Consider the following 24103-nt stretch of genomic DNA (forward strand, 5'->3'; position numbering starts at 1 on the left):
GATAGTTAGTCTTTCTCCTGGTTTGCCTGTACCTCATCCTAAGACTCCTATGGGTTCTCCAAGAAGAGTTTTCTCTGTTTGTTTCTGCCCTCCCTCTGGATCTGTTGTCTCTTGTGCATTCCATTGTGGATCTGAGGCCAGATCTGTATCTAGATCCTGGTTCAGCACTTCTTTTGATCCTGCACCTGCAGGTTTGATCCCAAATCCCAGTTGCTGGGAAGACTGGCAATCCTAGAATCCATGATCTTATTGGGGTCATCACAGGAATTTTTCATATGTCTTCTTATGGATGGAGAGGTGATGTTTCATCTGTAAAGGATCCAGTGATGGAGAACTCCTAGATCTGATTCCACCAGCTGCATCTGCATCTCAGATAGTGGTGCCTGGTATTCTGTCTGAAGAAGAGGATGAGAAGATAGCGCCTCTTTTTTCGAACAGGAGTATGCTGATGTAGATTATAATCCTGATTTGTCACCAAATGAGCGTGTGGGAGTGGCTTCTGCCTCCTCCTGTTCTGGCAACACTCTGCAGTTTCATGATTTAGTGGACCATATGGTATCCACTTTGGATTTGCATTCAGTGCCTGGAGGAGACATCTCATTTGGTGTTTGACATTCTTTGGGGCTACTTCCAAAAATATGATGTCCTTACCAATGTTTTATCCAGCCTGCTAAGAGGCAGGAGTGGATGAAACAGTCTTATCGGCCTATAGCCAAGAAGGCAGACAAATTATTTCAGATACTCTCTGAGGGGTTTTCATATGTTCATACACACCCTGCACCTAATTCACTGGTAGGTCAAGATCTGGACAGGCACATTTTTCCCCTGCAGACAGATTCTCCTGTTTCAGTTCTATACCCTGTATTTTAGAATATTTAATACACATAGAAATTGAGGAATTATGTAACTCACCTTTGAAAGTTAATTTGGAAGCTATCTCTGCTTGCCATTTTTTAGTTAATGCAAAATGCTGTTTGTGCATAATACAGATAAGAAGTTTATGAAAGGGCTATCTAATATGTATCCCCCTTTGAGAAATCCCATCCTGCCTTGGGATCTTAATTTGGTTTAGGTGCCACCTTTGGCTGAGAGTTCTTTATATTATTTATCTTTTATGATGGTATTCATTATTGCTATAACTTCAGCCAGAAATGTGACTGAAAAAGATATTACCCACTAGTAACTGTTGATCTTTGAGAGTCCCCTCTGTGCATTCACATTACCCACCTGCCTTCTTTTCTGCCTCAGAGTTTATTAATACATCAGAATTTTGTGCTCAAGTTTGAAGGAACTGAGATGGTCAGGGGGTGAACTCACATATAGTGTAGAAAGATGATGCCACTCTCATGCAAGACTGTTTATGCACCCTCCAATGGACATGTATTTTCAAAGCAGTTCCTCAGCTCAGTGCCAAGGGAACCATGTCCCAAAAGTGTGAATGCACAGAGGCAGTTCTCAAAGAATAAATTTCTGGTAAGTAACTGTTTTTGATATACACATTTCAAAATGTTGTGGTTTAACTGCATGGTATACAAATGGTACCTTATCTCATAATTGTGATTTTATCCCTTTTCTAGACTTGTGGGAGATGTTTTACTCTGCACAGGTTTCCTTTCATACTGTGGCCCTTTTAATCAGATCTTCAGGAACCTTTTGTTTAAAGATTTATGGGAAGTAGAGCTGAAAGTCCGGAAAATACCTTTTACTGAAAACTTGAACCTGATTTCAATGTTGGTGGATCAACCAACGGTAAGCTTTGTACACTGTTGATTTATTTACTGCTATAAAAATAAGATTATTCTCAGAGCTTGCATGCAAATGGACACACAGCTTAACATTTTTCTTTGGATTTTTTATGTCCAGTATTGGTACAAATAATTCTTAATGTTGGAGAAAGTGTAGTTAGGACAGAAGTGTAATCACTGATTCTTGTTTCTCTGTTATTGCTCATCAATATGGTACAGCTTGACAAAGTTGTTACTTGTTGGTTCCTACCATATATCACAGTACTTAGCAAGGTATAGATAGATAAATTAGACAGACCTATATACTAGACAACTAGAAGTGATAGACATTACTAACAAGTTGGGTATGGGTGCTGTGATGGGATGTTTTCTCCACATATGCCTTGAAAGTGTGTCTAGGTCATGGGGCAACTGCCTTTTATGGGGAGTTAGGGCCTAGTCTGCATGTGACTGCCTTATGAAAGCCCTGCATGTGACTGCCTTACCTGGGAGTAATTGACTACCCCAGGTGTCTGATTAGTAAACTAGCATCTAGGCTGGACCTAATAAAGGTTACCCAAGCTCAATTAGAGGGAACCCCAAAGGTGAGATCAGAAGTTCCTGTGGAGAGGAGCTCCTAGGAGAGGCCTGAGCAGGAAGCCTAGAGGATGAGCTCTTTGGCGAACCTATCACAATGGAGAGCCTGTAAGAGGTGGTCCTAGGAAGGAGAGCTTACTAGATGGGAATTGGAGTCAGTAGGCATCCAAGAGGGCCTGGTCTGAGCCAGCAGTCTTCCAGACATTGGCCAGAAACCCAGCTTGCTAAGGATCACCTGCTGTCCCTGGAGAAGTGGATGGACGTCCCCTGAATCCAGAAAAGGATCTTATTCCAGTAGAAGCAAGAAGCCTAACACGAGGGACAAAGATTGGAATGGAGAAAACCCCTGGGGAGGAGCCTGGGTAGAGACAAACACTTGACTCATTTGGGGGACAGATGGATTAATAATGACCCAGTCACCTAGGTGAAATGTTGGGGTGAAAGTTTTGTTTATGGGCTGCATTGGCTTTTCTGTTAATAAATTAGATGCTCCACAAGAATGTTCTCTTTAGAGTCTAACATTCTGTTTGGACTTGTTGGTACTGTGAGTCAAAGAAAAATCAAGTAAGGGCTGATCTGCAACATATGCCTGCCTGCAAATGGGAATGCCAGAGCAGCCTGGAATGATGACAGCCTGAGAGACCAATTAGCCTGCCTTCTCACATTTGGAAGGTGGGCCAGGACTAATTAGAAATAAAGCCCAGCTGGGGGAGAGCAGAGCTTGTTTCCATCAAGAGCTGGGTGAGCCCAGTTGGGAGGAGGAAACCCAGAAGAGAGAGGGTGGGCAGTTCCTTCTTTCTCTGACAAGCAGCCTGAAGGAAGGTTGAGAAGGAGAAAGGAGAGAACACTAGGGAGGCCTCCAGCTCACAGCTAGAGAAGCCTAATTGGGGTCTCCTGAACCCATGAGTAAGGGGAAGAGTGGGCCAGCCCCTGGATTTTGGGCAGGGTTAAAGCACAGAAGGACAGTCTACCTCAGCAGACTCATGCCTGATGAGATGGCACTTGCTTGGCTGAAGGCTTGTTTTTTGTTACATTTTTTAGTACTTTGGAAAAGGATGCTGAGGCCCTAAAAGAGGCAGGACTCTATAAAGTGTTCTAACCAGAGGGCTACAACACTTCTATGGCTGGAATAGGCTTAAGGACAGTGAGGGAAAACTGAAGCAAAAGTTGTTGCAATACCACAGCTAACCAGCAGTGGGTATGCTGGAGTATCAACTTTGCCACAGTCCCATATCATCCTGATGTGAATATTTCACAGTATCATTGTACTTATAATATTGTTTTATTGGTAACTTTTGGTCATGACCACATTGTCTGGGTGTGGATTTCTGATCCCAAACCTATATTTAATACTGGTGATAACATATCTGTGACCAAACAGTACAAAAAAAAAAGTATATTGTGCTGAAATGTCAAGTAATGAAAGTCAACACCCTGTCATTTTTGATTTACAGTAGAACCTCAGAGTTACAAACACCTTGGGAATGGAGGTTGTTCATAACTCTGAAATGTTCGTAACTATGAACAAAACGTTATGGTCATTCTTTCAAAAGTTTGCAACTAAACCATGACTTAATTCTGCTTTTAAACTTTACAATGCAAAGAAAATTTCTTCTTTCCCAGGGCCAGATTTCCAGTTAGGCACAGTAGGCACATGCCAAGGGTGCCGGCTTTCTAGAGGTGACTAAAAGTAAAAAATGGGTTAAAAGTTTCATTTTTTAAAGAAAACATGAAGGTCAGCTGTAGGCAGCGGGAACGCTGAAGATGCTGTGCCTAGGGCCTTGTAAGGTGTAAATCCAGCCCTGTGTTTTCCCTTTATTTTTTATTAGTTTACATTTAACACCGTAGTTTACTGTATTTGGTTTTTTGTTTGTTTGTTTGTTTTGTCTCTGCTGCTGCTTGATTGTGTATTTCTGGTTCCAAATGAGATGTGCAGTTGACTGGTCAGTTCGTAATTTTGGTGTTCATAACTCTGAGGTCCTATTGTATTAGAATTTTCATTACAGGTGCAACATAATTTCATAAGAGAGAGGTTGCATAGTTGTAGTCAGTTTGTGTAAGTCAAATTTGTATAATGTTTTTCTAACTATAAACGATTTTCACTTAATTCGATTTATAATCTTGTTGCAGAAAAATATAGTTTAAACATTAGCTAAAAAGGTGTTTGGGGAGAAAAACTGTGTAAGAGCCCAGTCCTTAGGGTGCAGGAGAAATTATTGCTTATAGTAGTGTGATTATCTCTGCCCATGTTGGGAATCCATTACTGTTGGGCTTCAAAGTGACCCATGTCCATTATTCTTGGCCACAGATAAAGCAATATCACGTGAGGTCCTTAAAGGATGGATGCAAAGGATTCCCTGTGAAAATATCCTCATGTCCACTGTGCCTTGAAAACCCAATTTTTTTACATTTAAAGAACATAATAAAATGTGAAAAATGGTAGCTAAAGTGCAGTTTCCCAACCAGCTAATGCTGGTTTGCACACTGAAATGTATATTTTTGTCAGCACTATATGATTTCTCTAGGCTAACCCATTATCCCCATATTTGTATATTTGGCCCAAAGTTTCAGAATTAATTACATTATGTTGATGATTTTCCTTTACCCAGATTACTGAATGGAATCTGCAAGGACTGCCAGGAGATGAACTCTCAATTCAGAATGGTATAATTGTTACTAAGGCAACCAGATACCCACTTTTGATAGACCCACAAACTCAAGGAAAAACCTGGATTAAACAGAAAGAAAAGGGTAATGAATTACAAGTAAGTAACAAAGTTTTAAATAAATATAATTGATTGTATTATGCTCCCTCTACCCTTGTCATCTTAGACTATAAGCTCTTTGGGGCAGGATGTGTATTTCCACATATGTTCGTATGTACATAACATAGAACAGTCAATTTCTGATGGGGCTTCTGAGAACTACAATATAGAATATTAAATAAATACTAAAACATTCAATGCAGGATAAAATAACTAAGCTTCTAAATATACAGACTGAATATCTCCCTGTTTACTAGGAAAAAGATTAGTTGTCCACAAAAATATCTATTCTGGCAGATTCCCACCCTTTATTTCACAAAGCCCCAGTGGGTGCTCCCTGTGCTCAAAGTTCTGGTACATGCTGCTCCTGCTGATGTGTCCAGGCTGCTTACAGTAAGTATTTAGTTAAGCTGGTTCATTTTAAAACAGGAGTTGGAAATAATTGCAGAAGAATCCGGAAATTAAAGAGAAAGTAAAAAGAGCAAATCACAGAAGTCTTAGCTGTCTGGGTAGGAGGGAGGGAGAGTAGTAGTCTATAAGGATGCATATCTTTACAGAACAATGACGGGTAAGCTTCCTTCTTTCAAATATACTTATCTGGACATATTTTTGGTCTCTTTACTCTTTTCAGAATATCTCTGAAAGGAAAACAAAGACACTGGAACAAGCAGAGAGCAATCAAAAGAGAAAGAAGTGCATGATTTTTAGTTTGGTGATTTTATTTAAATAGTACCCAAAATATGCTAGACATTATGCAGACAAATATAGACAGAGTAATGGGGGAAAAAACTAATAACAGAAAAGGGGAGGGAGAAAGGGATACACAGATTAATTTACAGGATTACTGGGAAAACACACTACCAACAGCATGTTGATTCCTTTTTTTAAAATAAATAATCTTTTGGGGTTTTTTTAATAAGGAGTTAGATGAAGAACTGCAAAAAGGGTAGGTTTTGATGGCTTTGAAGATGGCTTTGAAGGAGAGGAAGGTTGCATGGTGTACAAGATCAGAGAGGTTTCAGAGTAGCAGCCGTGTTACTCTGTATTCGCAAAAAAGAAAAGGAGTACTTGTGGCACCTTAGAGACTAACAAATTTATTTGAGCATAAGCTTTTGTGAGCTACAGGTTTCATCCGATGAAGTGAGCTGTAGCTCACGAAAGCTTATGCTCAAATAAATTTGTTAGTCTCTAAGGTGACACAAGTACTACTTTTCTTTTTTTAAGATCAGAGAGGTAATTCCATGTTGAGGGGATAGCATGGTGAAAGGGGTAACAAAGGAGTGTGAGAGAAGCAGTATTGGCAGAGGATAGAGTCTGGTCAGAAGCAAGGTAGGCAGCCTTTGAAGAGATATGGGCAGAGGTAGAATTGTGCAGAGCCTTGAAAGTGTAGACAAAATGTTTAAAACTGATGCAGAAAGAGATTTGGAGCCAGAGAAGGAATGCATAAATAGAGCTGATGTGGTTGGAGTAAGTTGAGGTCAAGGTGATGAGGACCAGGCACACAGGCCAAGGACCTAGGTAGCCCAAAGTTATTAAAATGTAAGTCCTCAAGCTAAGATGTCAGTTTATCAAAAAACATGAAAAGTAATGTTGATCACAATGATATCAAAGCTTAATATGAAAGAATAGCTAAGCAAAGTTAGCTGAAGTAGCTTGCGTAGAGAAGCCTGTGTTTTTAAAAGGCTTAAGCTAGTGTTGCCAACTCTTACAGTTTATTGAGTCTCCTTATTGTTGCTACACTTGGGGGCTAAAGCAGAGAACCTAGTAAGGGGGCACAGAATAGTGACGTTGCAGCAAAGTTGAAAACACACAAATGGTTGGGTGAAAGGTGGTAACAACTTAATTCTTTAATTATCTGCATCAGACTTATATTGGTGACCTAGTAGCGAAAAGCTCCGTATCCCATTACAACCAATCTCTTGAATCATCTTCATTAATTCAAAGTTGTATTAATACATTTCTCTGTATACATGACAAAATATTTTTTACCACAAGAAGACTGATTGCTACACTAAGCCAAATGAACATGTTGCTGTCTTTTAAATGCAAAAGCAAGCAAAGCAATTTTGCTAGTAAATCCTGTCATTTTCATAAAGAACTTTGAACACATAATTCTGTATTTATAATAATGAACTGTTTCCTTTCAAAGGTGACAACTTTGAACCACAAGTATTTCCGCACACACTTAGAGGACAGCCTTTCATTGGGAAGATCACTTGTGATTGAGGATATAAGTGAAGAGTTGGATCCAGCATTGGATAATATATTAGAAAAGAATTTCATTAAATCAGGAACCTCTTTCAAGGTTAGTTACTAACAGAAGAATTATAATAGTGTTTATTTTGTGTTGAATAATATAGTTCTTTATTTAGCTTTCTAAAGGGTCACTTCGAATCCCTATCCCTCCCAAAATATCCCCCCAAGCCTCTTCACGCCCTTTCCTGGGGAGACTTGAGAATAATATACCAACCAATTGCCTTAGCAATGGGGGCACATAACAAGACCCTTTATCTTCAGGACACTGAAACCAATCAGGTTCTTAAAAGAAGAACTTTATTTATAAGGAAAAAAATAAAAGGATCACCCCTGCAAAATCAGGATGGAAGGTAACTTTACAGAGTAAATAAAAAGATTGAAAACTCAGAGGATTCCCCTCTGGCTTCACAGTTACAAAAACAGGAATAAAACTACCTCTGTAGCATAGGAAAATTCACAGCTATAACAAAAGATAACCTAATACATTTCCTTGCCCTACTTACAATTTCTGTAATTTTAGATGGAATATTCCAGGTATATTTTCAGGAGATGTTGTACCTGCCTGGCTTCTCTCTGTCCAGAGAGGAAACAAACAAAGAGAACAACAAACAAATCCTCCCCCCTAGCCCCCCCGGCCCCAGATTTGAAAGTATCTTGTTTCCTCATTGATCCTTCAGTACAGCTACCAAGGAGGGATTTTATGCTACTCTTTCCTCTATATTTATGACAATAGGCTTCAGAAGAAATGACATCTAACTATCTTCATCAGTGGGCTGATCATAATGATGTATGACCTTTAACTTTTTGGAGTGTGCTTTACTGGTAATAAGAAATATCTGTCCTCCTCTTGTGTCTTTTTATTCTTGTGCTCAAATGACTCATGCAGTTCTTTTCCCCTTAATTTAGTTATATAACAGCACACATAGACAATTTTGATTTCCTAGAGGAAATGAGGGAAGTGTCCATCTACTTTGTTCTAGCATACATTATGGCTACCATTTTTCCTCTGCAGTTCTCCCCACCACTGCGACTTTCTCTAGACCAAGAAAATCACCTTTATAAACTATAAAAGGAGAAAAAAACGGAAGAATCCCCAACTAAAATAATTGTATCCCGTTTAATCTTAAATGACCAAAACAATAATTTGTCTTTGGGGAATTTTTATCTTTATTAATTTTCAATGTAAGTATGTATAATTACGTTGGAAGCTAAAGAGTATTTGACAGAGGTTGTAGTCCAAATTATTGGTAGTAATGAGAATTGTCTCCTATAAAACTGTTTAAACATTCTTTGCTGCTATTTTGGTTGAGTTGCCAGAGCAGGGTAGGCAATAGTGGTGAGGTGGAGATACCTCCTCACTAACCCAGTCTCCCCAGGGGTAGTGTTTGAAGTAGCCCAGGTAAGCCTATGTGTGCATGACAAGGGAGCTCATACCCATTGTTTTAACTTCCTTGCATTAGTACATACACACACATGCAGTTTTTAGGGAATATTGGAAATGATTTGTGGGTTTAAAACAACTGTGTGGATATGTAACTGATGTATGCAGTACTTTATAAAAATGATTGAATAAGATATTTATTTTTGCTGTGGTACTTTAAATTCATTTTGTTGTGATAAAGATAAGATAAAACTATTTATTCTACCTTGCTTAATTCATTAATTTCTTCCTATGCTCCATTTGTGAAAGAAAAATTATTTCTGTAAAGGTCAGCATTCTCTTAGGATTTGAGTCTTGAGCTGTGATTAGTTATGTTTGTGTTCAAGATTATAATGATAATGCCCTTGGAGTCACTGAAGCCCCATACTGGAAGTAGTCCCTGCATGTATCTTGAGATTAATACTACTTTTATAATACATCATAATTGCTAATCACTTTTTGTTTCTTGAGCTTTCCTTCTGGAGCTTGATTTTTTTTTTCATAACTTGACCTGTGAAACAAATATACTAACTACAAGCTGTCAGGAACAGTATTCCTGATAATGTCACAGCAAACCTAGTGGCTGAACTTTGTGACTTTGTCCTTACCCACAACTATTTCACATTTGGAGACAATATATACCTTCAAGTCAGCAGCACTGCTATGGGTACCCGCATGGCCCCACAATATACCAACATTTTTATGGCTGACTTAGAACAACGCTTCCTCAGCTCTCGTCCCCTAATGCCCATACTCTACTTGCGCTACATTGATGACATCTTCATCATCTGGACCCATGGGAAAGAGGCCCTTGAGGAATTCCACTAGGCTTTCAACAATTTCTACCCCACCGTCAACCTCAGTCTGGACCGGTCCACACAAGAGATCCACTTCCTGGACATTACAGTGCAAATAAGCGATGGTCACATAAACACCATCCTATACCAGAAACCTACTGACCTCTATACATGCTTCCAGCTTTCATCCAGAACATGTCACATGATCCATTGTCTACAGCCAAGCTCTAAGATACAACTGCATTTGTTCCAATCCCTCAGACAGAGACAAACACCTACAGGATCTCTATCAAGCATTCTTAAAACTGCAGTAGCCACCTGGTAAAGTGAAGAAACAGATTGACAGAGCCAGAAGAGTACCCAGAAGTCACCTACTACAGGATAGGCCCAACAAAAAAAATAACAGAACGCCACTAGCCATCACCTTCAGCCCCCAACTAAAACCTCTCCAGCACATCATCAAGGATCTATGACCTATCCTGAAGGACAATCCCTCACTCTCACAGACCTTGGGTGACAGGCCAGTCCTCGCTTACAGACAGCCCCCAACCTGAAGCAAATACTCACCAGCAACTACCAAACAACAAAAACACTGACCCAGGAACCTATCTCTACAACAAACCCCACTGCCAACTCTGTCCACATATCTATTCAAGGGACACCATCATAGGACCTAGCAACATCAGCCACACCATCCAGGGCTCGCTCACCTGCACATCTACCAATGTGATATATGCCATCATGTGCCAGCAATGCCCCTCTGCCATTGGCCAAACCGGACAGTCTCTATGCAAAAGAATAAATGGACACAAATCAGTCATCAAGAATTATGACATTCAAAAACCAGTGGGAGAACACTTCAACCTCCCTGGACACTCAACAACAGTCTTAAAAGTAGCAATTCTTCAAAAAAAAAAACCCTTCAAAAACAGACTCCAATGAGAAACTGCAGAACTGGAATTAATTAACTGGACACCATCAAATTAGGCCTGAATAAAGACTGGGAGTGGATGGGTCACTACAAAAACTAAAAACTAATTTCCCTATGCTAATTTTCCCCTACTGTTACTCACACCTTCCTGTCAACTGTTTGAAATGGGCCATCCTGATTACCACTCCAAAAGTGATTTTCCTCCTGTTGATAATAGCCCATTTTAATTGAATTGTCTCATTAGAACTGACCCCCACTTGGTAAGGCAACTCCCATCTTTTCACGTACTGTGTATATATATCTTCCTACTGTATTTTCCACGCCTTGCATCTGATGAAGTGAGTTTTACCCCACAAAAGCTTATGCCTAAATACATTTGTTAATCTCTAAGGTGCCACAAATAGTCCTTGTTGTTTTTGCTGATATAAACTAATGTGGCTACCACTCTAAAATATACTAATTGCCATCTTTGTTATTTCAAAGATGTAAATGTTTCCATGGTTTGTACACAGTCAGTCAATTAGCTTTACTGTTTAAAACCAAATTCATCTGCTGTCACTTGACACTTGTTAACTTTTTCTTCAGGTAAAAGTTGGTGATAAGGAGGTAGAGGTGATGACTACATTTAAACTGTATATTACTACAAAACTACCCAATCCTGCTTTCACACCTGAGATCAATGCTAAAACATCAGTTATTGATTTCACTGTTACAATGAAGGGACTTGAGAATCAATTACTGAAAAGAGTCATTCTTACTGAGAAACAGGTAAGCTAGCAAGATGAACAAAGAACTGCAATACTAATTGTGCAATAGTGGTACTTGTTTATCTGACTTTAATATATGGGATGAAAAATGCAAGTAGAGAAGGGCAAACTGTCAATCTTTTTTAATGTTTTATTAAGTTTCAGAAAGGAAACTTCTAAACAGAAATACACAGTTGTGAGTTTTCTCTTAAGAGTGAGAACTTGTGGAAAAGAGACCTGTCAATGTGCTAGTATCAGCATTAGGAATTATATACTGCAATTTAGCATTTATTAAGATAATTGAAGCTGGATAAACACAGGAAAAACATGCTACTCAAACAAAGAAATAAAAAATGTTATAGAAATAACATTTATTTAAATGGGGAAAATATAAAATAACTGAAATAAAATATAAGCTCTAGTATGCTGCAGTATTGACAAGTGCTTTTTAAATATGATGCAGTGGTATAGTCAATAAACAGTTGTATCATTTTCTTGATTTCTGACACTAGGAGCTGGAGGGAGAGCGAATTAAACTCATGGAAGATGTGACTTTTAATAAGCAGAAGATGAAAGAATTGGAAGACAATCTTCTCTATAAACTAAGCGCAACTAAAGGTTATATATTAATGAATAAAAACAGGGATTTTTGTAGGGAAAATAAAACTAATTAGTGTCAATGTGGAAGGGCCTTTATATGAACCATAAACAAAGCAAGAAGGAGTATATTAAACCACACCTACCTTTTACCAGAAGCTCATCTAAGGAAAGTGGAAGAAGGTGACTAGTCTAGCATTTGAGATGAACCCTCTAGATATGTATGGGCATGAACTGGTATAGTTCCACTGGGGAGAAGCCGGATCTGGTGAAGTCACACAGGGGATCTTTACCATTTGCACACAGTAAAGCTTCATAGAGGTATGGTTTGGTGAAAGGGAATATGAGGGAGGTCAGAGAAGGAGAAATCCAAAGATCTGCCATTGAAGCTGGTGTTGATGCTGTGGAATAGTTTCAGTGTTGAATCCTGCCCCAGAGGCCCTGGAACATCTGTATCTCCACTCCGTAGAGATCCTCAACACCCAAATGAATTAATGAGGCTGTGGAAACTCTTTTGGCTCTGTGTACCATATATGGGGACTAGTTTCCCTTTTTGTCCTATTGTGGGACCTGTTCTTTTTAAGTCTGAAGGAGTATTACAGCTAAATGAGGATCACCATATCAGAAACCTGACTCCCTATCTCTTGTGCTTCAGTATTGTATGTAGATGAAGAATACAATTAAGTCTCAGTGGTGACTTGGTAGGAACATCAGGAGTCTGTGTGGTGCTTATTATAGGTGTCTCTTCTGAGGGGAGATATCTCTTCCATAAAGGAAAAAACTGTTTAGCTAGTATGTCACTGCCTCTATTGAAGGAAGTCACTTTATATTGCTGTCGTAGTCTAAAGGCATCTTAAATGGGGTATAATCACTTACATGCCTTTTAAGGTCCATTTACATTGCTGGAGAAGTGGGGGTTTAACACCTACAGTGCAGTTATAACAGGAAAAGAGACAAAACTACTTCAGCCAGATACTCAGCTGCTGTAAACTGGTGTAGCTCTGAAGTTAGTGCAACTAGGCACATTTATACCAGTCCATTGTGCAATAAAAACACAGGATTATGGAGCAGCTTTTTAAAATTTCTTAAAAATACCTGTCCTGATTGGATATAAAAGCCAAAATCATTTTTTAGACTCGCTATGCACATGTATCTTAGTGGATTGACTCTCCTGGGAGTTGCCAGCAGCATGTCCCACTCTCCTGATATCTGAAAAAGAGAACAAAGAGAAAAGGACATTGAGCCCTTGTCTATAGGGGAAAGGATTTTTAAGTATATCTTTAGATTATTATTTTTTGCATAAACTGCCTTGCATCCAAACACAAATGATATTTTGCATTATCTTGTGTCTTATCCCACTATAATTAATCTTCATGGAAGCAACTTGATTCTAGTTCTAAATGAGAAATAGTGCTGAAAACTTCATATAGGTACATCACCATTTCCTAACAGCTATGCCACTGCAGGTAGTCCTTCTACTGCCCTTCCACATTGCTTTGAGGACCTGGGGAATTACAGACCAGTCAGCCTAACTTCAATACTTGGAAAGATACTGAAACAAATTATTGAACAATCAGTTTGTAAGCATCAAGAGGATAGAGTGGTAACTTATGTCCAATATGGGTTTGCCAAGAACAAATCGGACCAAGCCAACATAACTTGCTTTGATAGAGTTACTGCCTAATGAATAGAGGGAGAGCAGTAGACATGATATATTTTGATTTATATCAAAGGCTTTTGACACAATCTCACATTACATTGTCATAAACAAAATAGGAAAATATGGTCTACATGAAATTACTATAAGATGGGTGCACAACTTCCTGAAGAACTTACTCCGAGAATAGTTATCAGTGATTCACTATCAAACTGGGAAGACATATGTAGGGTCTGTCCCTACCATACTTTCATAGGTGGCTTGGATAATAGTGGAGACTATACTTATAAAATTGGCAGATGACATCAAGGTGGGTGGGTTGCAAGATCTTTAGAAGACAGGATTAGAATTCAAAAGGACCTTGATAAATTGGAGAATTTGGTCTGAAATCAACCAGATGAAATTCAGTAAAGACTAGTACAAAGTACTACACCTAGGAAGGAAAAATCAAATGCATAAATACATATAACTGGAATATCTGGCTAGGCAGTAGTAATGCTGAACAGGAGCCATGAGTTATATTGAATCACAAATTAAATATGAGCCAACAATGTGATGCAGTTGCGGAAAAGGCTGATATCATTCTAGAATGTATTAATAGGAATATTTGTAAGATGTGGGAGATAATTGTCCGACTGTACTCAGTACTGGTAGAACCTCAGCAGGAATACTGTGTCCAAGCCTGGGCATCACACTTTAAGAAAGATGTGGACAAATTGGAGAGAGTGCAAAGGAGAGCAACAAAATGATAAAGGGCTTAGAAAAGCTGACTTATGAGGAAAGGTTTAAATAAACTGGGCATGTTTAGTTTTGAGAAAAGAAGACTGAGGAGGGACTTGATATCTTCAGATATGTTAATGGCTGTTATAGAGGACAGTGATCAATTGTGCTCCATGTCCAATGAAGGTAGGACAAGAAGTAGTTGGTTTAGTCTGCAGCAATGGAGATTTAGATTAGATACTCAGAAAAATATTGTAGCTATAAAGATAGGTAAGTACAGAATAGGTTACCAAAGGAGATTGTGGAGTCCTCTCATTGGACGTTTTTAAGAACAGGTTGATCCTGCCTCAGCACAGGAGCTCTTGAAGTCCATTCCACCCTTACATTTCTATGCTTCTGTGATTGCTTCTCATTTTGATTGGTCTATTAGGTTACCTGTGCACTCTCTACTGTTTGGGGTCCACTTGACTGGATGTCCCCACTCTTTAAATACCAGCACTCACCTAAGTGCATCTCTTTGCAAATCCAGCTTGTGACAAGTTCACAGACCCCAAAGCCCATTATAACCATCATGCTTGTGTGTGCTTATGTTAGGAGATCCTGCTGTGACCTCTGGAGACAGATAAGGACCAAGTTCAGTCTTTCCAGTAGTCATTGGAATACAAAGAGCTACAGGTGTTTAGCAGAGCAAATATAGGCGGAGTATTCCCAGGACACATGCTCGTGCTGCATCAAAGACAAGGAGCTAGGGCAGAATTACAAAATCATACCTCTGTAATGCTCCTAGTACTCTTATATACTGTGAAATGCTTCCACAGAATATTGAATCAGATTCAAGGTCTTGGGTCTTATCTTCAAGGTGCTGCATGGCCTGAGCCCAGGATATATAAAAGATTGCCTTAAACTCTGGGATGAACATTCTGGTTGACAACTTAATTTCTCTGACACAATGAAACTTTCTACAATAAGGTTAAACCTTGTCTGTTCAGGAGATGAGAACTTTCTCAGAGCCACTTCTTTTTCCTGCCTTCTCTAGTATACATAGATAGTTTTGTGTGTGTGTGTGCATGCCACATTGCTCACTGCACCAGTGGAAGGCATTCAGCTACTACAACGATAAGTGCAATGTAAGAACTAGAATAGAATAGAACAGATTTTTGCCCAAGAGGCCACAACAAACTGCTGGTAAATGTTGGACAGTTTGGTCCACAATGAAGCAGTCACCTTTGGAAACCACACAGGCAACCATGGATCCCAGCCATGAGGAAATTCCCGTGGACAGCTACAATCTCTTCAACATTCCTTACAGCCAGTCAGAGACTCAACTGCAGACACCACTAGAGACCTAGCTGGAGAGCCAGGTTGACAAGATAGCAGAGAGGACCTTATCCAGTAAGTATTAAGTGCTACATTAAAATAATCTGTCACATTAGCATCTACTGAGGTGGATTTAGAAACCTTCTTCCAGGCACTGGCTTACATCACCATGTCTGGTAGATATTACTACAACAAGCACCTTTAACACAAGGCAGGTATCTCTCAGGAATCTTCAGCCTTGTCAGGAGATTCCACCTTCCTTCTATTCTTCCATGCTCTGTAGTTGTTATGCTGCTACTCCAGGTATAGTTGAACAGCTCCTTTCTCTTACACAAGTGTCCCATAAAAGGCTTCATAAGTCAGAGAAGCAGAGGGTAAGCTTGGCCTCCCAGAACAACAGCTGGAACCACCCCAGTAATGTCCATAGTGGTTTGGGAGCAAAAGTTTCATTTATCATTATATAAAACATAAGTGAATTTCCCAAAATCTCAGCATTATTGACCTTTCCAGACTATGCGCATTAATGTTAGTGAACTTGCTAGGGTGATAAATTTTTAGGGCTTATGTGGAGGAATACCCCTTTCTGTTGATGAACTGCAAGATCTGGTAGGATGATGGCCACATGCTTCTTCATATTTTGGGGAACCTGCATGTTGTTGGACCAACACTGAAGCTCTGGGGTAAGCTCTGTACAGCTTTTCATGAAAGTGACCTTCTGCATTCTGAAATTCTGCAGCCATTACTAGTTACACCAAGTCTGCAGTACTATCCTGTACCACCAGTTGGTTCTCATTGGCCAGGCCCAGAAGCAGTGCTCCACCAAGTGAAGTCAGTCCCGGAAAATGTCATACTGAAATAATTTCCTGGTTTCATCCTCCTCTTCCTCTAGCAGTATCTGTGTAGCATCAGTCTTCCATCTTCTATACAGCCACCTGCATGCATGACTGCCTATATATCTGGAGCTCCCTGTTCATACTAATGATGGTCAGGATTGCAGTGCTTCCTCTGCTGTCTGACAGCAGCTCAAAACTGGAACAGTTTGAAAATAGCACTAGTTAGTGAAAACCAGGTGAATTATGGAATACCATTGACAAAATCATGGAAGTTTGACACCAAGTCGCAGAAATCCAGTTGGTTCTGGAAGGTATCCCACAATCCACAGCAATAAACAAACCTAGATATGGAATACTGCATCCTGGAATATTTACCCAGAATGCTGTGTGGATATTTCAAAAAAAGGAGCACTTTGTCTGTGCTATGACTCACAAGGGATGTAGCTTAAGTCACTTTATACAAACCAGCATGGACCAACTCTTTTGGTTTAATAATACCTGTATAATTATAGTGAGAAAAACTTTCAAAAAAGTTTTCCAGTGTAGACAAGGCCTTAATTAAATGTTACTCTGAATTTATCTGCTCTAGGGACTGCAAGATAAGGGGCAACATTTTAAAAGTGGTTAAGTAATTTAGGAGACTAAGTCTCATTGATTTTTTCAGTGCAACCAATCCAGAAAACCTGAAATTCTTTCAACAAGTGCTGTGTGTAGATGTAGTAAACTGTATGCATGTGAAAGCAGACACACTGCACAGTTGTAGCTTGCATGAGTACAGTCAAATCTTCATCATCAGCATCAGTGCAGTTCTCTAACATACTAAATACAAAACTAGGTATTTTGACTTTTGCATTTGTTTTGCTCGACCTGCATTTTTTAAAAGTTGTGAAACTCAATAAATCATTTCAGTTTGAGTAAATAACTTCTGTAATTTTCATTTTAGAGTGCTACATATAGAAAATTCTAAAATCTATTCTAAACATATTTCATATTTGCCCTTTTAGGTTCTTTAGTAGATGATGAATCTTTGATTGGTGTACTGCAAACAACTAAACAAACAGCTGCTGAAGTATCTGAAAAGTTATATGTGGCAGCAGAAACTCAAGTGAAGATTAACACTGCACAAGAGGAATATCGATCTGCTGCTACACGAGGAAGCATTCTTTATTTTCTTATCACAGAAATGAGCATGGTCAATAACATGTACCAGATTTCACTGGCCCAGTTCCTAAAGTTATTTGATCAGTCCATGGCCAGGTAAGAATATATAGATTTCTCTGTCTTTGAAATTTTTCTCTTTCCATTCCAGTTAATATTTATATCAACTACATTTGTATTTTGTTTTCCTGCTTTAGATCAGAAAAGTCTCCTTTGCCGCAGAAAAGAATCTCAAATATTATTGAGTATCTTACATTTGAAACATTTACATATTCTGTCAGAGGCCTTTATGAAGACCACAAATTTCTTTTTACCCTTCTTTTGACGCTAAAAATTGATCTTCAGAGAGGGCAGGTCAAAGCCAAAGAGTTCCAAGCACTTATTAAAGGTAAAACATTAAAAAAGGTGTTGTATTTAAAATAATAATAATTTGAATTTCCTTTGGTGAGTTATTGGGCTTTTTAAACTTATAAATAGTACAAAGTAAACTTTGTTTTTATTTTCTGATTTACATTATTTCAAAGTGTGCGTTTAGGTGCACAGCTTCTACCATGATTCTTCACAATTGGGCTTTGCCTGTTCCCTGTGATATTTGAGGTGGTCCCTGGCTGTTGTGAGCAACTCCAAGATTAAGCTTCATTTTCCATTTTAGGCTATCGGAAGTTATGTCTCTGGAACAAGATGGTAGTTCAGTTCTTCCCAACCAGCTTGTATAGTTTTTATTTGTTCCTCAGGGAGTAGCAATCTCATTTTACCTCTGGCTCCTCTGCCCCTCTCCTCATATAGGAAATTGCCAAAGCATTGAGGCTTTCCTCTATAGTGGCATAGTAATCATGCAAGCATCAAGCAAAGTCTAAGAGGTACTATATTTTTACGACCATTTTTGAAGAGACCAGGAGCCCTAGTCATAGGTGTCCTGTGGCTTAGTCGCCAAAGGGCTTCCTTTATGCTTTTCCCCAGTGCCTCTCATTGCCAGGGTAATACAGAAAATCAGAAAGAAGGAAGCAGATGTGATCTTGGTGGTCCAACACTGGCCCAGGATGCCTTGATTTCTTGATTTTATGAATATGTCAGTGGAGCCACCATGGTTCATGAATCCAAGGCCAGATTTGTTATCCGGGGTCCAGTTCTTCACCAGGATCCAAGCAAGTTAAATCTATCAGTTTGGGATTTGAGAGGAACTTTCTAGAACCAAAGGGTTACTCTGTTGGTCTCATTGAAACTATGTTAGCATGTAGGATTAAAATCAAGAAATGGGGCTTACTCAAGGATCTGGTCTAAATTCGAAGCTTGTTGTAGAGAGAGACACTCAGCATCATGTAGCCAAAGTACCTCATGTTCTGGATTTTTACAAGATGGTTTTGACCTCAGTTTGCAAACTAATACCTTAAAAGTACATGTTTCTGCACTGTTTGCAATTTTGTATCCAGAAAATCTTCCATTTCCCACCAGAAGGACAAACTATTGCATCCTCCTAAGTTGCATAGAGTTCCATCTTGGGATTTGAACATTGTGCTTGATGCCTTAATACAGGTGCCCTTTGAACCTGTAAAATCAATTTCACTGTATTGCTAGACTATCAGAATTACCTTTTTGATCGCTATCACTTCACCACAAAAAGTGTCAGAGTTGAGTGCTTTGTCAGTTGTTCTATCCTGCTGCATTTTCACAAAGATAAAGTAGTTTTGAGAATGGATCCCATCTTTATTCCAAATGTAAATTTAATTTTTCCTCGAGCACAAGAGTTCTCATTGCCTTCTTTTTGTCCGCATCCTTCACACCCAAAGAAGCAGCTATGGCATTTACTGGATGTAAGGTGAGCCTTAAAGTGTTATCTGAAAACAAAAAAGAACATAAGAAAAACAGCAGCTTTGCTGGTTGTATTTCAGCCAAAAAAAAGATGACCTAATGCATCTAAATCATCAGTCTCTTGCTGAACACATTGATGCATTGCTGAGGTGTATAGAGCAAAAGAACTCAATCCTCCAGAGCTCATTCAGTACGAACAGTGGTTATGTCATGAACTGAGAAATGGCAGGCCCATTACAGATAAATCTGTAAAGCTTCAACTTGATCATCCCTGCATACATTTACCAAGTTCTACAAGATAGTCATCAGCCACTGCAGCCTTTGGCAAATGGGTCTTGCACACTGTGGTGATTTCTTAGAGAAAGGGAATCCTTTCTCTGACAGACATTTTGGTCATTTCTCTGCTGACAAAATCTCACACTGAGGCTTGGTGGACCTAGCTCTGTGAGAGAATGGGAGAATTTGTGGTTGCTTATCTGAGAAGTTTTGCTTTTTTGAAGAGATCAGTCCACAGATCCAGCACTTTCCTGAAAAAGGGAGATCTGTGAAACTTATTTTTGCAAGGTGCTGATGCAGGATAAGAGATTCATTTTGTGTTTCACGGTCCAGAGGGGCTAGCTTTGGAAGCATCTCAAAACTAAGGTGTGGGGGTCTCCAGAAGGTGGGGTCTAGTCCCTCATCAGCTGTTCAGTCAGCTTTGATTCTGCCCCCTATAGCCACAGACATATCCCTTCAAAGAAAGGAAAATTTGCAGGTAAGTAATCATAAATTTTCTCATTCTGGTGGCCTAAAGTGGGGGATAGAGGTCGTTTTGGAGCCCTGAGCAACAACACTGGAATACCTTCAAAATCTACAGAGAAAAAGCATTGCACATTTATGGAAAATCAAGGAAAAGCTGCTAACAAAAAGGAAGTCATGGTAAGAAATTGTATTCTGTATCCTGATCCCTCTCCCAGTCTGTAACAATTGGGTTGTACCACTTTTCCTTCAGTTACATGTCAGATAGCCAGTATATAAACAAGGGCCTTATGTTGATCTTCATTCAGGATTAGGCTCTTCAGGATGGTCTTTCTTCTACTTTTGCAAATTTCTTCCTCCTTCCCTGGCTTTCCTGTAAACTCTGATGGATTAGTTGGTTAATGTCTGTACTTTGAACATGTAACCACTGCTGCTGAAGGATTGTTTTTGACATTGTAAGATTCCATTTTACCTTTACTTCTATACTAGTCACAAAAAGGACTGTCTTGAGAGAAGTTCTTCATAAAGGAATATTTCTCTTCTTACAAGTAAATGCAAAATCTACACTGCATCATCATAGATGAAAGGAAATTTTAATTTATTCAAAGAATTTCCTGTGCACTAAAATAATTTTAGTGCAATAAATCATTTTGTAATAAAATAAATATTCAAAACAGCAGGGTGCAGGGAACCCCCTGTAAAAAATTAAGAGAACTGATGGTAAATTCTAGATCTGAAGGATTGTGACATGGATCTAAGAATATGTCCTATATATGAACAAATATTTCAAGTTAATTATACAAAATTAATGTTTAAAACTAAGTCAATTGTCTTTACAGCTAGTGTCAGCTCTGGCTGTGTACACATATTGTTCCGCTCTGGTTGTGGTAATAGCTACATTATATTGTAGTGAGTATATAATAGTCACTCTTGAAAAGTTTCTTTCATTTGGAAGATACTACTTGTTTCAAAGAGCAGTTCCCTTTCTTAACATAGGTGATATCGCAAAATAGAGATAACTTCTTAAGTGCAACCACTATATATTCTTGTTCAAGAGGTTGAACAGGGATAACATTTTTTGGTTGCTCATCAGTAACAATACATAATTTCTTTAGGACTTAGCAGGAGGTTCTCAGATTTAAGGGCATGAGCTTCCAAATTAAATAATTTCATACTATGTTACCAACATATACTTTCAAACTGAACTGGTGAATATATTAAAGGGATCCCTGCATTCAGAAAGTGAGATATTGAAATTTAATCTGCAAGTGAGCATCTTGGAGGAGTGAACATAGCTGCTCACATTTAAAACATTTAGAAATCTTAGACGATATCCTCCTCTTACAATCTAAAAAGAAGCAGGAGAGATGTGAGCAGAAAAACTCTCCGTCCCTTTTTTCCTCCTGCACTGCAATAATAATTCTCTGAGTTCCAAAGCATAGCTTGTATTGTTTACTGGCATTCCTATAGTATTTCAGCACAATGGAACAGAAATATCAAGCATGATTCATGTGTATTTCATCACAACAATATTCTGTTCCAGGAGGTGCAGCGCTGGATCTAAAAGCTTGCCCTCCCAAACCATTCCGGTGGATTCTTGACATGACATGGCTGAATCTGGTGGAACTGAGCAAACTTCCACAATTTGCAGAAATTATGAATCAGGTGGTGGTGGTTGTGTTACAATTATTTATCTTTATTGTATTAATACCCTAAGGTCCCAGTCAGGATTGGGGTCCCATTATCCTAGATGCTGTATAGACCCCTAAGACATGATCACTACCCTGAAGAACTTATCTTCTAAAAAGACAAAAATAGAAGAGGGCTGGGGAAAGGGGGCACAACATAGAAGCAAAGTGATATGAATAGTGATGGACACATTGATTCTATGTCTTTCCTTTTTCAAGAATATTCATTCATTTTTAATATTTTTGTATGTGGGGTGTAAAGTTGGAGTGAGAAGGGATTGGGTAAAGGAAGTAATGGAAAGAGGGACATAAGGGATGAATGTCAGAGGAAAGAAGAAGGAGAGGAGGAGGAGGAGGAGGAGGAAGGCAGAGGAGCATGAAGGCAAGAAGTATGAATCTAACAGTGAAGAGATTATAAGGGAGATGTGGAAGGTGGTTGGGGCAAACAGGAAACATTGTGGAGAATTCAAATTTTAGAAAACAGTCTGCTACCGTCGCTGATGTCTTCGGGCTGTGAAGATCTGAGGTGGGGATGGGGACCTTTCCCTGTCCTGCTGCTACTGCTCCCATCTGTTTCTGGGAAGATACCTGCTGTGCCTAGAAGGCTTGCTTCATGCCCAGAATGTCATGCTGAGGCAGGATGGTGTCTGGTGCCATTAGTGGGGATGCCCAGCCCTATAGTTCAAAATTAGGGGAAGCAGGGACCCTAGTCCTTTCTCCACTACTACTACTTCTAGATGTGGCTGAGAAACAACCATGTAATATTTAGTATTACAAACAGAGAGAGATTAATTCAGAGTTCAATTATTTGGTTATAAGATCTGCATTTCTTTGGCTTACATGGCTGTTATGCTAAGATTCCACACAGAGCTATTTCTGAGCTGTTGTTAAACTTCTGGTTCCAGGCAATGCCAGATTGGGAGGGGCCCCCTAAGGACAAGAGTTATGCACATTTGCTCCTCACTCCTCCTTTAGTCTGTATGAGTTGTGAGTGAGCAAGCTGTGCTCCCCCTGCCTCGTGGTGATACAGTACTTCTGAAGTTTGAGACTGTCCAAGGCCTAGTGAGCCAGTCAGACCTTTCTTCATATACAGTATATATGCAAGTTTCAGCATGCCTCTAGTTTTCCCTGTGTTGATCTGAGAAGCTTAGCTGTAGAAGACTTTACCTCTCAGGCTATGTCTACACTACACACCAGTGTTAGTGGTATATAGTGTACACGTAGTTACATGATGCAGTGAAAAGCAAGTTGTGTGCACATGTCCGTGAAAGACTTCATCAGATCCCTGCTGCTGGAGCCTTTCACTACATTGAGAAAAGACTCTGGGAGCAGGGATTCAGTGGGGATTTCCCCCCACCTTCACCAGACCCTTTCCCCTCTACAGCTGTCTTTCCCTGTGGTGGAACAGGGCTCTCGCAGTGGGCAGCTGGCAGAGCTTTTCCCCATTGCTTCTTGCTGCCTGAGTCTTTTCCTGCAATGGGGGAAGGCTCCAGCAGTGGGGAGCTTCCAAGCTTTTCCCTGCTGTCTCCCCACCTGCCAGAGTCTTTCTTCGCTGCCAGAATCTTTTCCTTTTACCGGGAAAGACTCCAGCAGGAAGGAAGGAGCAGGACATTACACTGCTAAAAACAGCAGTATAGACAGGGAGGCATGGCTTAGATGATTAGAGTAAAGATATGCCTGAAGGGTGTGGGAATGTACGCAAGTACATACCCTAAAGGGCTCTCTACTTAGCTATGTACTTATGTACATTCCCGCACCCTTCAGCCATGTCTTTACTCTACTTGCCTAAGCTGTGCCTCACTGGCTACACTGCTGTGTCCAAATGTACACAACACACGGCCAAAAGAAGCATGCAGTATAGACGTACCTTTAGTCACTCCAATCAGGTCCCAATTCTGTCTCTGTTTTTTGGGTTTTATATAGCGACCATCATCGTGGTCTTACTCTAGCCTTTATATCTCTTGACAGATATTTTAGGAGTGGTTTGATCACTCACTGGTCAGACTTACTCTCAGTTGGCATTTCAAAAGCTGCATAATATGATGGCTGTAGGTTAGCAACAGCTGTTATTTTTGACTTGGGCATCTTTGACCATTTGGTCCATAGTGGCACATGTGACAGTTTTAGCTATTATCTCTTAGTATTTTATTATTAAGAGAGACATATCAATTATAATACTCTTCTTCCTCCATGCTTGTAGCTTAGAATCAGCCTGCTGAACAGATGAACTTCCTAGCTTCCTACATAGAATATAATTCTCTGTTTGGGTAGTAATCTATTCTAAAACAAATTATTTGGAGACTATGCCTTAATATCACAATATTTTATTGTAATATCCTAATATTAGATT

At 39.4% G+C, this 24103-nt stretch overlaps 1 protein-coding gene across 1 annotated transcript in view; it reads left to right on the forward strand.

Moving 5' to 3' along the window:
- The window catches only part of DNAH8 (dynein axonemal heavy chain 8), a 617537-nt gene that overhangs the window by 531692 nt on the left and 61742 nt on the right, over nucleotides 1-24103 (forward strand). Inside the window, exons 73-80 of the mRNA XM_043511607.1 lie at nucleotides 1578-1749; nucleotides 4931-5086; nucleotides 7236-7391; nucleotides 11076-11258; nucleotides 11749-11854; nucleotides 17365-17617; nucleotides 17716-17906; nucleotides 21609-21730. Coding sequence (XP_043367542.1) covers nucleotides 1578-1749; nucleotides 4931-5086; nucleotides 7236-7391; nucleotides 11076-11258; nucleotides 11749-11854; nucleotides 17365-17617; nucleotides 17716-17906; nucleotides 21609-21730 — 1339 coding nt within the window. The remainder of the gene's footprint in view (nucleotides 1-1577; nucleotides 1750-4930; nucleotides 5087-7235; nucleotides 7392-11075; nucleotides 11259-11748; nucleotides 11855-17364; nucleotides 17618-17715; nucleotides 17907-21608; nucleotides 21731-24103) is intronic.

This window comes from Dermochelys coriacea, chromosome 3 (assembly GCF_009764565.3).
Source record: "Dermochelys coriacea isolate rDerCor1 chromosome 3, rDerCor1.pri.v4, whole genome shotgun sequence".
Taxonomy (NCBI): domain Eukaryota; kingdom Metazoa; phylum Chordata; order Testudines; family Dermochelyidae; genus Dermochelys; species Dermochelys coriacea.